This window comes from Neoarius graeffei, chromosome 7, assembly GCF_027579695.1.
Source record: "Neoarius graeffei isolate fNeoGra1 chromosome 7, fNeoGra1.pri, whole genome shotgun sequence".
Lineage (NCBI taxonomy): Eukaryota > Metazoa > Chordata > Actinopteri > Siluriformes > Ariidae > Neoarius > Neoarius graeffei.
This window is the reverse complement of record NC_083575.1, coordinates 33092691-33107087: the sequence shown is the minus strand read 5'-3', so window position 1 is coordinate 33107087 and position 14397 is coordinate 33092691. Positions and strand designations below refer to the sequence as shown.

At 45.9% G+C, this 14397-nt stretch overlaps 2 protein-coding genes and 1 non-coding gene across 3 annotated transcripts in view; 2 read left to right on the top strand and 1 right to left on the bottom strand.

Annotated features, from left to right (window-relative positions):
* The window catches only part of LOC132888840 (uncharacterized), a 31459-nt gene extending 22905 nt beyond the window's left edge, over nt 1-8554 (top strand). Inside the window, exons 2-5 of the mRNA XM_060924934.1 lie at nt 6300-6969; nt 7101-7425; nt 7540-8326; nt 8450-8554. Coding sequence (XP_060780917.1) covers nt 6300-6969; nt 7101-7425; nt 7540-8326; nt 8450-8472 — 1805 coding nt within the window. The 3' untranslated portion in view covers nt 8473-8554. The remainder of the gene's footprint in view (nt 1-6299; nt 6970-7100; nt 7426-7539; nt 8327-8449) is intronic.
* A 367-nt stretch (nt 8555-8921) lies between these two features.
* On the top strand, nt 8922-10980 carry LOC132888839 (uncharacterized). The gene is made up of 4 exons (XM_060924933.1): nt 8922-9078; nt 9201-9565; nt 9662-10167; nt 10275-10980. Exons 1-4 carry the CDS (start codon nt 8922-8924, stop codon nt 10978-10980), a joined length of 1734 nt encoding a protein of 577 aa, XP_060780916.1.
* Nucleotides 10981-12718: 1738 nt separating this feature from the next.
* Nucleotides 12719-12791, bottom strand: trnaa-agc (transfer RNA alanine (anticodon AGC)). The gene has a single exon. It is a non-coding gene; the product is annotated as a tRNA-Ala (tRNA).
* Between the last annotated feature and the right edge of the window lie 1606 nt (nt 12792-14397).

Sequence of the window (14397 nt, the reverse complement as noted above, 5' to 3'; positions counted from 1 at the left end):
GTTCTGTGTGTGCCTGACGTACCTAATCCATACACCATTTTGGGCCTGTCAGGTTCCCGCTGACAGTAAGTGGTTTTCAGTGGTGGACTTAGTAAATGTATTCTTTTCTATTCCTCTACATAAAAACAGCCAGTACTAGTTTGCCTTTATGTATGATGGTCATCCATACACTTTCACTTGTTTGTGCCAGGGTTACTGTGAGTCCCCAACCATATACAACCAGTGCCTCAGAGACAGCCTCGCTTCGTTAACTTTGTCACCAGGATCGGCTTTGCTGCAGTATGTTGACAATTTAATGATTTGTGCCCCAACTAAAGCTCAATGTGAAGATGACACCATAACGCTACTGTGACACCTCGCTAAGGAGGGTCATAAGGCTAGCCTCACAAAACTACAGTTTGCAAAACAGAAGGTGCATTTCTTAGGGCATGACATCACAGGGGAGGGGAAAATGCTGTCTGCGGACAGAGTCTCAGCTATTCAGAAAATTCCCAAGCCGATCACTGCGAAAAAGTTTTGTCATTTTTGGGTATGTGTTCCTATTGCAGAGCATTCATTCCAAATTATTCCATCCTGGAAAGCCCAGTGAGAGAGCTCGTGCATGGTTCATCCCTCACCACTTCGTCACCTGTCGTATGGACACCAGAGGCTGAAAAAGCATTCCTGGCCCTAAAGAGCGCTCTGCAGACCACACCCACTCTGGGATTGCCTGACTGCAATAAACCATTTGTTCAAACTGTAGATGAAAAGAAGGGTTTCATGACCTCTGTTCTTTTGCAGAAGCACAGGGATAGATTAAGACCTGTAGCCTATTTCATCTCATCTCATTATCTCTAGCCGCTTTGTCCTTCTACAGGGTCGCAGGCAAGCTGGAGCCTATCCCAGCTGACTACGGGCGAAAGGCAGGGTACACCCTGGACAAGTCGCCAGGTCATCACAGGGCTGACACATAGACACAGACAACCATTCATACTCACATTCACACCTACGGTCAATTTAGAGTCACCAGTTAACCTGACCTGCATGTCTTTGGACTGTGGGGGAAACCGGAGCACCCGGAGGAAACCCACGCGGACACGGGGAGAACATGCAAACTCTGCACAGAAAGGCCCTCGCCGGCCACGGGGCTCGAACCCGGACCTTCTTGCTGTGAGGTGACAGCGCTAACCACTACACCACCGTGCCGCCCATAATAATATATATATGAGATAATTTTTTTTAGAAAGAGAGAGAGAGAGGAAGACTATTTTGGCAAAACATACTAGAAAACTATTTTGCAGAGGCCTTTTTAAAACTTCCTTAATGGTGTCACTTCTGTCAAGGAATTCTCACTTGTTCCAATCGTCTACATCAAAATCTGTAGATGTCCACAAGCCCCGGTTTCTATTGGCTGCTGTTTTTTGAATATTACTGTTAAATCTAGTGTTATAGTTGTTGTTAGGTTAAATTTTATTATATGTAGGTTATATGTAGGTTTAGTTAAGTATTAATTCTTGGCCAAGAATTCAGCAAATTATTCTGTGACAAAATTATATTATTAGTTGAAATGACCTTATGTCTCGGCTGGACATTGTTTGGGAACATTTTGTTTATTTTTTGACATGAATGTGTATTTTTGATCAGAGAGGTGTCTGAAAGATTCGCCAAGGTCTGTTTTGATGTCAGATCGACCCACACACACTCTGAATCTGAAATGGTAGAATTAAGGTTGCATTAAATAGTTCATGTTAGTTAAGACTTCGGTTTTAGAGCCTTTTTAAAAGATCCTTTTTTGGACTATTGCATATACTATGGTAGTGATTTGGATTTAATCAATGCATTTCATGATTAATGTTAGTTTTATAGTTTTAAGTTAGTTTCATAATGACATTATAATTATTGTTAAGATCTTATGATTCTAAGGGTTTTTAGTTTAAAAGCATTAACCTAATTTAGTTATGAGTTTAATTCTGAATCCTGTTAGTTGTTTAATTGTTTTCTCTTTCAGACATATTCTCATTTTTCTTATGTTTAAGTTGCTCTTATTTTTATGTTTATTTTCTTATAACATTCTTTGTTTTAACATTATTAAAGACATATTGTTATTTGTTATTTGGCTTATATTGATGAAATCAAGATGTAATTTACTGACTTAGCACACATTCATGTGTTAAGAAATTATGTTAGCTATTAGATCCTTTTCTGTGTCTTTGACCTTCTCTGAATAAACTCTGTAGACTAGACATTATCTGTGTTTAGAAATTCCATGCTCTATGTTATATCTGACCATAAGCAGATACTCTGATATCTGTCTGTACCTTACTATCATATGTCATGGTCAGAAATATGTTATTATATTATGATTGATTCAAGATTTATACACACACTTCTACATAGACGCACACACACACACACACACACACACACACACACACACACACACACACACACTCATATGAAGACAAAACATAAACACAGAGATGCTATAAGATGTTTTCAAGAATGTTTTCATTTCGACAAAGTGACTGTGTGAATAAACTGGCATGTGAAACCTTCCTGGGTCTCCTGTCTGTTTCTCTCGCGGTATTCGTCCCGGATCCGAGGGGCACGAAGAAATCAGGGGTCTCCGACTGGGTTACCCTAACAATTTGGTGGCCCGTACAGGGAAGTTACTTCCAACCAGGTGAGTAAATTATTTTAATTTTAATTTATAATTTGATTGGGTAGACTTCCGCCTGGTTGGTAGTAATTTAAAAAAAAAACAAAAAAACAGTTGTTTATAATTCTGGTTATGTTCTTGGTAATCCTCATGTAGAGGCACAGGACATTTCTATTTTGGGGAACCTCGTAGACTTTTGTTTACGGGACGTTTTGGTTTGAACCTCGTAGAAGAGCCACAGGAAGATTGGTAAACCTCGTAAAAATACGGGAAGGTGATCCTCGTAATTTGTTTATGGGAAGAGCGTGCTTTTAATCTCTGATTGACTGATTCCTTCATGCAGCCATTATGGGGGGTATTTGTAATAAGGAGGTACTCAGACCCGATTCTGAAGATACTCCACGGGATTGGATGAATCGATGTGATTTAGAACCCTACACTACTCCTTGGTTAGACCATTTAGCCGAAAGGTCAGAAAACAACCTCAGTCTTTAATCTATCCTCATGCAGGAACTTTTAAACCAGACAATCTCGTTTCGGCACATAAACAGATATATGAAGGATTTGGCAACCCAGAATGGGATTATGATTATATGACCAGAGGCTATTTAGAGTGGATTAAAATGAAGACAATATGGGATGATTTTCATGGAATTAAAGAAACTAAAGAGCAAAAGAATTCAGTACCACATCCTAAGCCTAATGAAAAGGTAAAACCTGCTTTACTTAGATCCACAGCCTCTGCTCTCCCGCCGATATCCGGGAGAGCAAGAAACATACTTGCTAACATTCCTGTAGATACACCGGCGAATGCTTCATGTCCCGCTGAAAACGTTCCTAGCGTATCTCGTAACACAGGTGCTAGAAGAAAAAAAACCCTCTGTAATGCCGTTAAGAAGAAATGAGACAAACGATTCCAATACAGATGACGACTCTGATGATGATAGCCCCATAAATGCAGCTTGTGTGTGGGCGTGAAGAGGGAGAGGATATAAGATCGATCCGCCTTCGGCATCAGAATTAAAAGATATTATTAAGTTGTTGCCTTCGATAAACAATCCACTCAACTTTGTAGAAATGCTCTTAAGAATGTGCAGGCATAAACAACTGGTTGGTGCAGATTTTTGTTTTATCATGCATGCCGTTCTCAGCGATAGTTATGATGAAGCTGCATTGCTGGCTGCAGTGCCCTGCCTAGGTCCTGATAATGATGAATACAAAGTGATTGAAACGAAGATAGAAGAAGATGGCCGAACCATTACCAAACATGTGATTAAGTTCTACTGGAAAGAGACTGATAGAGCTATGACAGAATTAAAGGACCAATTGACGCATTATCTGCTCTCACGAAAACAGGCTAGCCGTGATCTTTCACAGGTTACTAATTGTAAACAGGAGAAGGCTGAACTCACTTCAAAGTTTTTGACATGCTTTAGCGAGACGTGGACTTGTTTGGGAAATATGCCACTGAATCAGCAGCAAAACAATCCTCTCTTTATTTCGACATTTTTGAATAATTGTCGTCCTGATATACAGAAGGTTTTGAAAAATCATTTGAGTGACCAGAGTAATATGATAGTGAGAGCTCTAGGGGAAAAAATTAGAACTTTGGAGGGAGATGGTATTCTGGATACTAAGCAGGTGGCCTGCCTTTCTGTTGCTAGTGGTTACTCACAGCCCCGTGAGGACATGAATAGGCAGAAGAATTGGAATTGGGGTAATCCACAAGCCAGGGTCAGCAAGCGCTCTACCACTTGAGCTAATTCCCCTGCTGTGGTTGAGGTTTTGTCCAACTAACTACCACACGCCCCTCCCCAAACTGCACTTCCTGACCTGCTTGTTGCTCTCTGGAACCATGCCTGAGTTTCCATTGGTTGTTTGTTTATTTTCAAGTGAGCGACTGCCCAGAAGTGGACTTTTGTTCTGGGGGAGTGCGTTCTGACTCCCATTTGCATGAATCCCAGGTGGTAAGCTTCAAGGGTTTTGCCCCTAAAACAACCCAATCTCCTCACATGGAGTCCCTGGCATGCTTCTCACACTTTGGGGGCAGGCCTCAGGAAGCATTTGTTGCTTCATTGTTCAATGAGAGCAGCTGGCTGGAAGGTGGTGAAAAGTGCCTTTTCAGGACAGCAGCATGCTTTTCCCCAGCAGCTTGAAGAATACAAGCAGGTAAGCATCATATTTTCAGTTTGTAAAAGCTGTCTCAGCTGACTTTGCACTCGAGCGAGAGTTAGAATTTCATAGTGGATGGTGGGAATATGACAAGCCTGTTGAAAAATGTGACTTGGAGATACTGAGGTCAGTCGGCAATTCAAGGAATAAAGCCAAGCAAACTGAAAGGGATCTGTGATAGCTCACCTTCGGAGCTCATCAGAGGAGCATATCAGCAGAAAAGTAGTGTGCAGTTAGTTGATTTGGTCATTGCCAAGGTTGTGGGTTTAATCCAAATAGTGGCTGTTTTCACACATGTGCTGCTTTGAATGTGGCGAAAGAAATTTGATCTTGACTTGGCTGAAAGTGCAGATGATTCGGCTGGTTTGCAAGATGACAAGAAAGTTTTTCTCTGTAAAATGCAAGCCCAGGGTCAGTGGGTGCTTTGGAGAATGTGGGCATCGATCCCACTACCTCTTACATGCTAAGCAAGCGCTCTACCACTTGAGGTAATTCCCCTGCTGTGGTTGAGGTTTTGTCCAACTAACTACCACATGCCCCTCCCCAAACTGCACTTCCTGACCTGCTCACCTCAGCAAACTGAAAGGGATCTGTGATAGCTCACCTTCGGAGCTCATCAGAGGAGCATATCAGCAGAAAAGTAGTGTGCAGTTAGTTGATTTGGTCATTGCCAAGGTTGTGGGTTTAATCCAAATAGTGGCTGTTTTCACACATGTGCTGCTTTGAATGTGGTGAAAGAAATTTGATCTTGACTTGGCTGAAAGTGCAGATGATTCGGCTGGTTTGCAAGATGACCAGAAAGTTTTTCTCTGTAAAATGCAAGTGATGTGGCAGGTTTGGAGAATGTGGGCATCGATCCCACTACCTCTTACATGCGCCTACTGTGTCTCACTGTTACCGCTAAAGTAAGCCCAAAGTAAGCCCACAGTGGCCAATCAGGTCCGACATGGGCTTACTTTTGACCAATGAGGTTGCCTCCCATGGGCTTACTTTGGGCCAGTGGGCTTACTTTTGACCAATGAGGTTGCCTCCCATGGGCTTACTTTAGGCCCTGCCCGCTCTTTCTCTTGTCATTCGTGATCGGAACATCACAGCGATTCAACGAGGTAAGTGGACTTGCATTTCTCCTAGGTAAATGTATATGTAACTTTGAGATTTTTGGTGGATGATACGGAGAAATGTAGTCGCTACTGATTCTTGATTTTACATAAAATGCTGAGCGTAAAATTTGTAAAGTTTCGTGATACACGGTGTTGTTCTTCTGCCTGTGGTAATTGACTACCATTAACGTAGGTGGCTGTAAAGGAAATCTCTTACTTATACGAAAAGATATTAAACCCAAACAGTTTAAAATTTGTTGTTGTGCTTCATTTCTGGTGAAAACGGGTTAATTGGTCAAACAAACAGCCTGCCCACCTGCAAGCACCATCTTCCATACATTCATGTCTGTGTGTTGTCTCTGTGTACATTTGTCTGTGTGTAACTGTAGGCCTACCTAACAATTTTACTATTTGTGCTCCAGGCCCTTCTGAGGCCGACGATGAGGAACTTGTGCGTGCCACACAAGAGTGTGAGACACAGCTGCAAACAGCAGCCACCATGCCTCCTCTAGCAGCCACCATGCCTCCTCCAACAGCCGTCATGCCTCCTCCAACAGCCGCCATGCCTCCTCCAGTAGAAGTTGCTCAGCCACAGCCACCGGTGGATCTCCCCTCTCACTGGAAGGACCATCTTCCTCCCTTCCAACAGGAGTGGATTCACCACACACTGTTCAAGGCGAACCCAAAGACTGGGAAACCGGAGCTGGTGACCCAGCTGAAGCTGTGGTGGCATCCTCCTCAGCCCACCCTCATTCACACCCAGCCACCGGCGTCACCTAATCAATTCTTCTGTCGCCCCCTGTTCCTGTGGATGCCTCACAAGATGTGGAGGTACCCACTAGTCTGCGTGTGTCCATCATGCCAAAAGTACAGCCTTACAGCAGCCGGACTGTATAGGACCGTGCGCAAGGTCCTGGACATAGACGGGTGGTATGACCTTGCAACTGAGTACCTGGAGTGCAAGCGGTGCTCCAAGAAATATCCTGCGTGGTCTGAGGATATCTTGGCCCAGCTGGATGTTGGCCACCGCAGCCAGTTCCCAGCTCTGCTAACTTACAGGTAATTTGTCTTATGAATAGAAACCTTCAGTAGCTGCTTCTATGGACTGTTGTGTGTGTGTATGCGCATGTAGTACATATTACATTACATTACATTGTTACATTGTTACAATACATTGTTTCTTTCCTCAGGTACTCATGTGACAACCGGGTGATAAGGATGATGAGGGAGAGGACACTGGGCAACAGTGTTACCCAGCTGTACAAGAAGCTGAACGAGCAGCACAGTGAGGCGTGGATGCAGCGCTTCCTGCAGTACCTGACAGCTTGCGAGCCGTTTACAAGGTCTGCAATCATCTGCCCAGTATTTGCAGATCCCCCAGCCTTACCTGCCATCCCAAAACCGAAGTGGCTGTTGGCCATGTTTGCCAGAGATGTCCTTGGGAGGCTGAATGAAGTGAAGGCCAAAATTACAAACACCTTTGGCTCTGTCCTCAAGATGGACTCCACGAAAAAGGTATTGCATCCCTCTTCAAATCCGAAATGGTCATCACAATGTGACGTGTGAATTATCTCAGTTTAGTAATATTTGAACTGACAGAGTTTGATCCTTATTGCCTTTCCTCAACAGATCACCAAAAAGCTGTCTGGTGCCGCTGCAGGTACAGCTGCTTGGTGTACAAACGTGGGAAATGAGTACGGCCAAGTACTCACTTCAGTCCTGACGGCCTCCGAGGGACATGCTCTGGATGGGATGGCAACAGCCCTAATGAAGCGGTACAGGGAGGCAGGTGTAGCTCCACCCGACATTATGTACGTGGACAGAGACTGCTGCAGTGGGGCAGTGAACAGGATGTTTGCCGACTGGGATGAGCTCCAAGTGCGCCTTGACGTGTGGCATTTCATGCGCCGCTTTGCTGCAGGTGTCAACACAGAGGCTCATCCCCTGTATGGCATTTTTATGATGCGCCTGTCCAAGTGCATCTTTGAGTGGGATCCCGAGGATGTGTCTGCTCTTTGTGAAGCTAAGAAGAGCAAGCTGGCGGCGAAGGGCATCCTGGACATCACAGAGGAGGCTCTCAATGCCTGGATATCTCGGAAGGAGTTGGCGCTGCACTGTCGGAGGAGGACCAGGGGTGTGGAGGAGACCTCCAGACTGCTTGAAGCATTGATCAGTCTGTTTGACAGCCCAGCTGGGAAGGACACTCTGAGTGTTCCTCTGCTCGACCACGAACGGATCCAGGGAATATGGAAGGATCAGAAGAAGCACGTGGCCTGCATCCAGGACCCAGACTTCCCCCTCTACATTAAAACGGGCACCCTGAAGAAAGGCGACATGGTGCTCAACTGCTACAGGTGTGCCCGTGGCTCCACCTCCCTGAAGTCTTTCCATCTTCACCTGACTAGGTTTATCCCAGGTATTTACTTTCTCTTTTTTTTGGGGGGGGTACTTTATTAATAGTTTGATATGACTTCTTGTGGCGGCCCAAAGGGCGTGTCTTGGTTTTTCCGCCCTCCTGCTTTTTTTTGTGTCTTCTCAGGTGTGCAAGATGTAGCCGATTAGGCTGACGAGGGACGCGTGGGTCCACCTGATGCTCCTTCAAAATGACCTGGCTCTTTTTTCTACGTAGGAGAGAGCAGCGAGGGCAAGACGACGTCCTTCTCCGTGCCTCCTGTTCAATCTTGAGCGGCGTGCCTCTTTGAAGGACTTTAAAGTTCATATTCTGGCTTTTGTTTTGTTTCACTCTTTGGTTGAATTTGTAGCGCTGGCTTTGAAAAGTAAAATAAGTGAACTGGCTCCATGCCTCCTCTACATTATTTCTCACTTGTGATGTGAGCGTAACACTCCTTTTGTAATGTATGTCTGGTTGTAATGGAAATTGTGTTATAACAGGAGGAGCATGGCATATAATTCTGTGACCTGGGGTCCTGACTTTTTTGTGTTCATGTATTTATCCATCAGGAACCAGTGCCAGCGCCTCGCATTTCCAGGCGTATCTTCTGGAAGGACTGATGCGCTGGAACGAGGACAGAATGAAGGACTCTGTTCAAGCACCCACTTCCATGCGCACCTACGGCAGTGTTCTGCAGGAGGCCGTGGATCGGCTCAGCCAAGCCGTTCTGGGAAAACGTTGGGATGAGCAGTACCGCAGTCCTGGAGTCTACACAGGCTAGCACTAATCACTTATTCAAAAAGGACAAAATTACCTCAGGCAGTGTATCATATAGTTACATTTTAATGTATTACTTGAATATGAACAATTTTCTGTTTTTCTGTTTTACTTTTCATAGGTGAATTGTTGGCCATGGAGTACCTGTACAGCCAGACTGGCATATCACTTACTCCAACGCTCCACAACCAAGAGGAGGAGGACCAGCTGGTGGAGGACATTGATGACGAGGACATTGAGGACGAAGGCTTTGAGGAGGAGACAGAGGACATCACAGTTCCTGTGCTGACTGACGATGACCATGACATTGAAAGGAGGCCCTCAACCACAAGGCGTCGGGCACCTTCACCACCACCTCTACCAGAACTGCCGTCCACGTCCACGGGTGGAGGTCAGTGTCCAGTTGCTGCTGCCGCCGTTCCGTCCACGTCGGGTCAAGGACTGCACCCTGCTGCTACTGCTGCTGCCACCACTTCAGGGGCTCAGGTAAGACACTAACAGATATTTCAATTCCAAGTTAATGTTACTACATTTTACATTTACCACTACTAATGAATACTTTTAAATTTTTTTTTTATTTAGGGCGTCATCGTTGGACCGGATGGCATTCCTGGGTGGGACAAAGTGCAAGAGCTGGCTGCTTACCTGGTGGACCTGCGAGATGCCGCCTACCTCACTGAGCCACAGGTGACCGAGGTCATCCAGCTGTGGGCGGCACTCCCAGACAGCGACAAGGAGAGGATCGACTACCAGCCACGTCACCAGGAGCGGCTGTCGTCTGGTCGATTCAAGGCACCGAAGTGGTCTGGAGTCACACCGGGTGTGGAGAGCGTCAAGCGCAGCTTGATAGGTCACCCTGGGGGGCCGGCTCAGTGGCCTGGTACCAGCCGCTTGGTAGACGCCATGTGCACACGCTTGTGCACTTTGCACAAGTGCACTACCAGGAAGGCCGGTGTTTCCACTCCCAGGTGGACCAGAATTCTGGATGATTACAACCACATCCGTGACTTGATCATCACCAGCCCACGGTTGATGGCAGATACAACAATTCAGTTGTTTCAAATCAACCAGCGGACACTTATTCAGTGGTAGGTCTCCCCCTTTTTTATTGATTTCCCTCAAATTTACACAATAATGGTCTCATAATTGTCCCATGAACACACAAATGACCCTCCCACAAACTCTCTCATTTCAGGTTTCAACAGCGGCTGAAAGGTCAGGAGATGAGTACACTCACTCAGGGACTGACTCCAGCACCCCAAATTCCCGTCGCCCCTGCCCAGCTTCCGCAGCCGCAGGAAAAACTGATCGTCCCTCCTGCATCATCTGGGCAACGACATGAATTTGTGTTCCCCCCGAATCTGGAGGGCTGGGCTCCTCTGCTACGCCCAGGCCGTCGCCCCAAAGACCGCCAAGACCGTCCAATTGCCCCCACCCCACCACCCGTTTTTCCTCTCCCTGCAACATTAGGCACCAGTGCACTGCCAGTGCCAACTCCCTTCACATTGGTACAGCTCCCAGCAATGACTGTTCCTGCACCACCTGTTCCCTTTCTCCAGCTCCCAGCCACGACTTTGGCTGCCTCAACACCTGGTGCAGCCCCATCTGTACCTGCGCCACCTCCGCCCACTGGCCCGCCGCCTCCTCCCGCTGGCCCACCACCTCCTGTTTCACGGTACACAGAGAGGAACAGGCATCGGCGAGCCGCTGAAGAGGCCAGTGGTAGTGCGGAGAAAAGAAAATATGTAAGGGGTGCGACATATAACATGTGTAGCCAATGTGGCAAACCCAAGACTAAAGAGTATGGGCATAGTCGCTTTGGGAGCGCGACTTTCTGTTCCCAGGCCTCAGGTGGCAAGTCTGTTGAAGAGTGGTTGGAAGAACAGAGAGCTCAAAAGTAGTTCTTCTATTGTACAATAGTATGTATATAGTGTGTGTATAAGTTCTGCTGCTATTGCTTGTATATAGTGTGTTTGTGTGTGTGTATATACCACATATATTATGTAGTTTTTACATGTACATAGTTTTCCTGACAACCTTCCCCCTTTACTCATGCACATTTCTCCCTGTAAATTGTACATTGGTTTGTGTGAGTGATTAAATACATGCTTGGTTTTTAAACTTGATGTTTCATCTCTTGTTTTTTACTGTCCAATTTCAGATACATTAAAAGTGATTGATTGCACTCAGATGTATTTGTCTCGGCCTGTGTATCATCATAAAAAAAACCTTTATCATACAAAATCACACAAAAAGCCCACGGTAGAATTTCACCAAATCCCCTTCACTCCGTTGGCGTTTATTTTCGCGATGTTTCCTGCATGCGCCGAGAGCTCAAAGATTGGGCCCCTGCCTATGCGCGGCAAGCGCTCAACCACTTGAGCTAATTCCCCTGCTGTGGTTGAGGTTTTGTCCAACTAACTACCGCATGCCCCTCCCCAAACTGCACTTCCTGACCTGCTTGTTGCTCTCTGGAACCATGCCTGAGTTTCCATTGGTTGTTTGTTTATTTTCAAGTGAGCGACTGCCCAGAAGTGGACTTTTGTTCTGGGGGAGTGCGTTCTGACTCCCATTTGCATGAATCCCAGGTGGTAAGCTTCAAGGGTTTTGCCCCTAAAACAACCCAATCTCCTCACATGGAGTCCCTGGCATGCTTCTCACACTTTGGGGGCAGGCCTCAGGAAGCATTTGTTGCTTCATTGTTCAATGAGAGCAGCTGGCTGGAAGGTGGTGAAAAGTGCCTTTTCAGGACAGCAGCATGCTTTTCCCCAGCAGCTTGAAGAATACAAGCAGGTAAGCATCATATTTTCAGTTTGTAAAAGCTGTCTCAGCTGACTTTGCACTCGAGCGAGAGTTAGAATTTCATAGTGGATGGTGGGAATATGACAAGCCTGTTGAAAAATGTGACTTGGAGATACTGAGGTCAGTCGGCAATTCAAGGAATAAAGCCAAGCAAACTGAAAGGGATCTGTGATAGCTCACCTTCGGAGCTCATCAGAGGAGCATATCAGCAGAAAAGTAGTGTGCAGTTAGTTGATTTGGTCATTGCCAAGGTTGTGGGTTTAATCCAAATAGTGGCTGTTTTCACACATGTGCTGCTTTGAATGTGGCGAAAGAAATTTGATCTTGACTTGGCTGAAAGTGCAGATGATTCGGCTGGTTTGCAAGATGACAAGAAAGTTTTTCTCTGTAAAATGCAAGCCCAGGGTCAGTGGGTGCTTTGGAGAATGTGGGCATCAATCCCACTACCTCTTACATGCTAAGCAAGCGCTCTACCACTTGAGGTAATTCCCCTGCTGTGGTTGAGGTTTTGTCCAACTAACTACCACATGCCCCTCCCCAAACTGCACTTCCTGACCTGCTCACCTCAGCAAACTGAAAGGGATCTGTGATAGCTCACCTTCGGAGCTCATCAGAGGAGCATATCAGCAGAAAAGTAGTGTGCAGTTAGTTGATTTGGTCATTGCCAAGGTTGTGGGTTTAATCCAAATAGTGGCTGTTTTCACACATGTGCTGCTTTGAATGTGGCGAAAGAAATTTGATCTTTACTTGGCTGAAAGTGCAGATGATTCGGCTGGTTTGCAAGATGACAAGAAAGTTTTTCTCTGTAAAATGCAAGCCCAGGGTCAGTGGGTGCTTTGGAGAATGTGGGCATCGATCCCACTACCTCTTACATGCTAAGCAAGCGCTCTACCACTTGAGCTAATTCCCCTGCTGTGGTTGAGGTTTTGTCCAACTAACTACCACACGCCCCTCCCCAAACTGCACTTCCTGACCTGCTCGTTGCTCTCTGGAACCATGCCTGAGTTTCCATTGGTCGTTTGTTTATTTTCAAGTGAGCGACTGCCCAGAAGCGGACTTTTGTTCTGGGGGAGTGCATTCTGACTCCCATTTGCATGAATCCCAGGTGATAAGCTTCAAGGGTTTTGCCCCTAAAACAACCCAATCTCCTCACATGGAGTCCCTGGCATGCTTCTCACACTTTGGGGGCAGGCCTCAGGAAGCATTTGTTGCTTCATTGTTCAATGAGAGCAGCTGGCCGGAAGGTGGTGAAAAGTGCCTTTTCAGGACAGCAGCATGCTTTTCCCCAGCAGCTTGAAGAATACAAGCAGGTAAGCATCATATTTTCAGTTTGTAAAAGCTGTCTCAGCTGACTTTGCACTCGAGCGAGAGTTAGAATTTCATAGTGGATGGTGGGAATATGACAAGCCTGTTGAAAAATGTGACTTGGAGATACTGAGGTCAGTCGGCAATTCAAGGAATAAAGCCAAGCAAACTGAAAGGGATCTGTGATAGCTCACCTTCAGAGCTCATCAGAGGAGCATATCAGCAGAAAAGTAGTGTGCAGTTAGTTGATTTGGTCATTGCCAAGGTTGTGGGTTTAATCCAAATAGTGGCTGTTTTCACACATGTGCTGCTTTGAATGTGGCAAAAGAAATTTGATCTTGACTTGGCTGAAAGTGCAGATGATTCGGCTGGTTTGCAAGATGACAAGAAAGTTTTTCTCTGTAAAATGCAAGCCCAGGGTCAGTGGGTGCTTTGGAGAATGTGGGCATCGATCCCACCTGGTAGTAGATTGTGCTATTATTGTGGTAAAGAAGGACATTGGCGACGTGAGTGTCAAAAGAAAAGGGCAGATGAAGACAGGGCACGGCATATGTCCCCCCTTCTTCTTCTAATCTTAAGCGTGATGTGTCTCTTCCTCCTCCTCCCCCTCCTCCTCTTGCTTTGCCTGCCCCTACGGCAAGCATAGGCCCATATCGAGCATAGAGCTGCCTACAGAGCTGTGACCCCATGATGCTACATTGTTCTTTCGACTCTTATCTAGCCAGTGATTTGCCTGTCATGGAATTAGCTGTGAATGGAGAGGTGCTCCCTTTCTTAATTGACACTGGTGCTACAATGTCCTCAGTGGGAAATTCCTACGAGGGTCCGATTTCTAACAAAACTCTTTGCTCTGTGGGAATTGATGGGGTCCCTTTTTCCTCCCCTTCCACTCCTCCATTATTGGTAACCTGTCCCACTGACCCAGCACTTTGTATACATCACTCTTTTGTGTTGATGTCTCAGTGTCCTTTTAATCTAATGGGGCGGGATCTAATGAGTCTCTTACATTTATCCATTTTGTTTCAGGGATCCAAAATGACTATTTGCACTCCTGACTCGCTGCCTCCTGCTTTATCTTATCTTTCTTCACATGTGACTGTGCCAAATATCTCTGCTGTTTGCATGACTTCTGTAAACTCTGTTATTTCCTCTACTGACCCTTCTACGGCTTTGACTGAAATCCCTTCCTCTCTTTGGGCTGAACAGAAGGA

Coding starts and splice junctions, on each gene's coding strand:
- LOC132888839 (XM_060924933.1), top strand. CDS start 8,922: ATGCGCTGGAACGAGGACAGAATGAAGGACTCTGTTCAAGCACCCACT. Junction 9,566..9,661: donor CCACCACTTCAGGGGCTCAG/GTAAGACACTAA, acceptor TTTTTTATTTAG/GGCGTCATCGTTGGACCGGA. Junction 10,168..10,274: donor CAGCGGACACTTATTCAGTG/GTAGGTCTCCCC, acceptor CTCTCATTTCAG/GTTTCAACAGCGGCTGAAAG.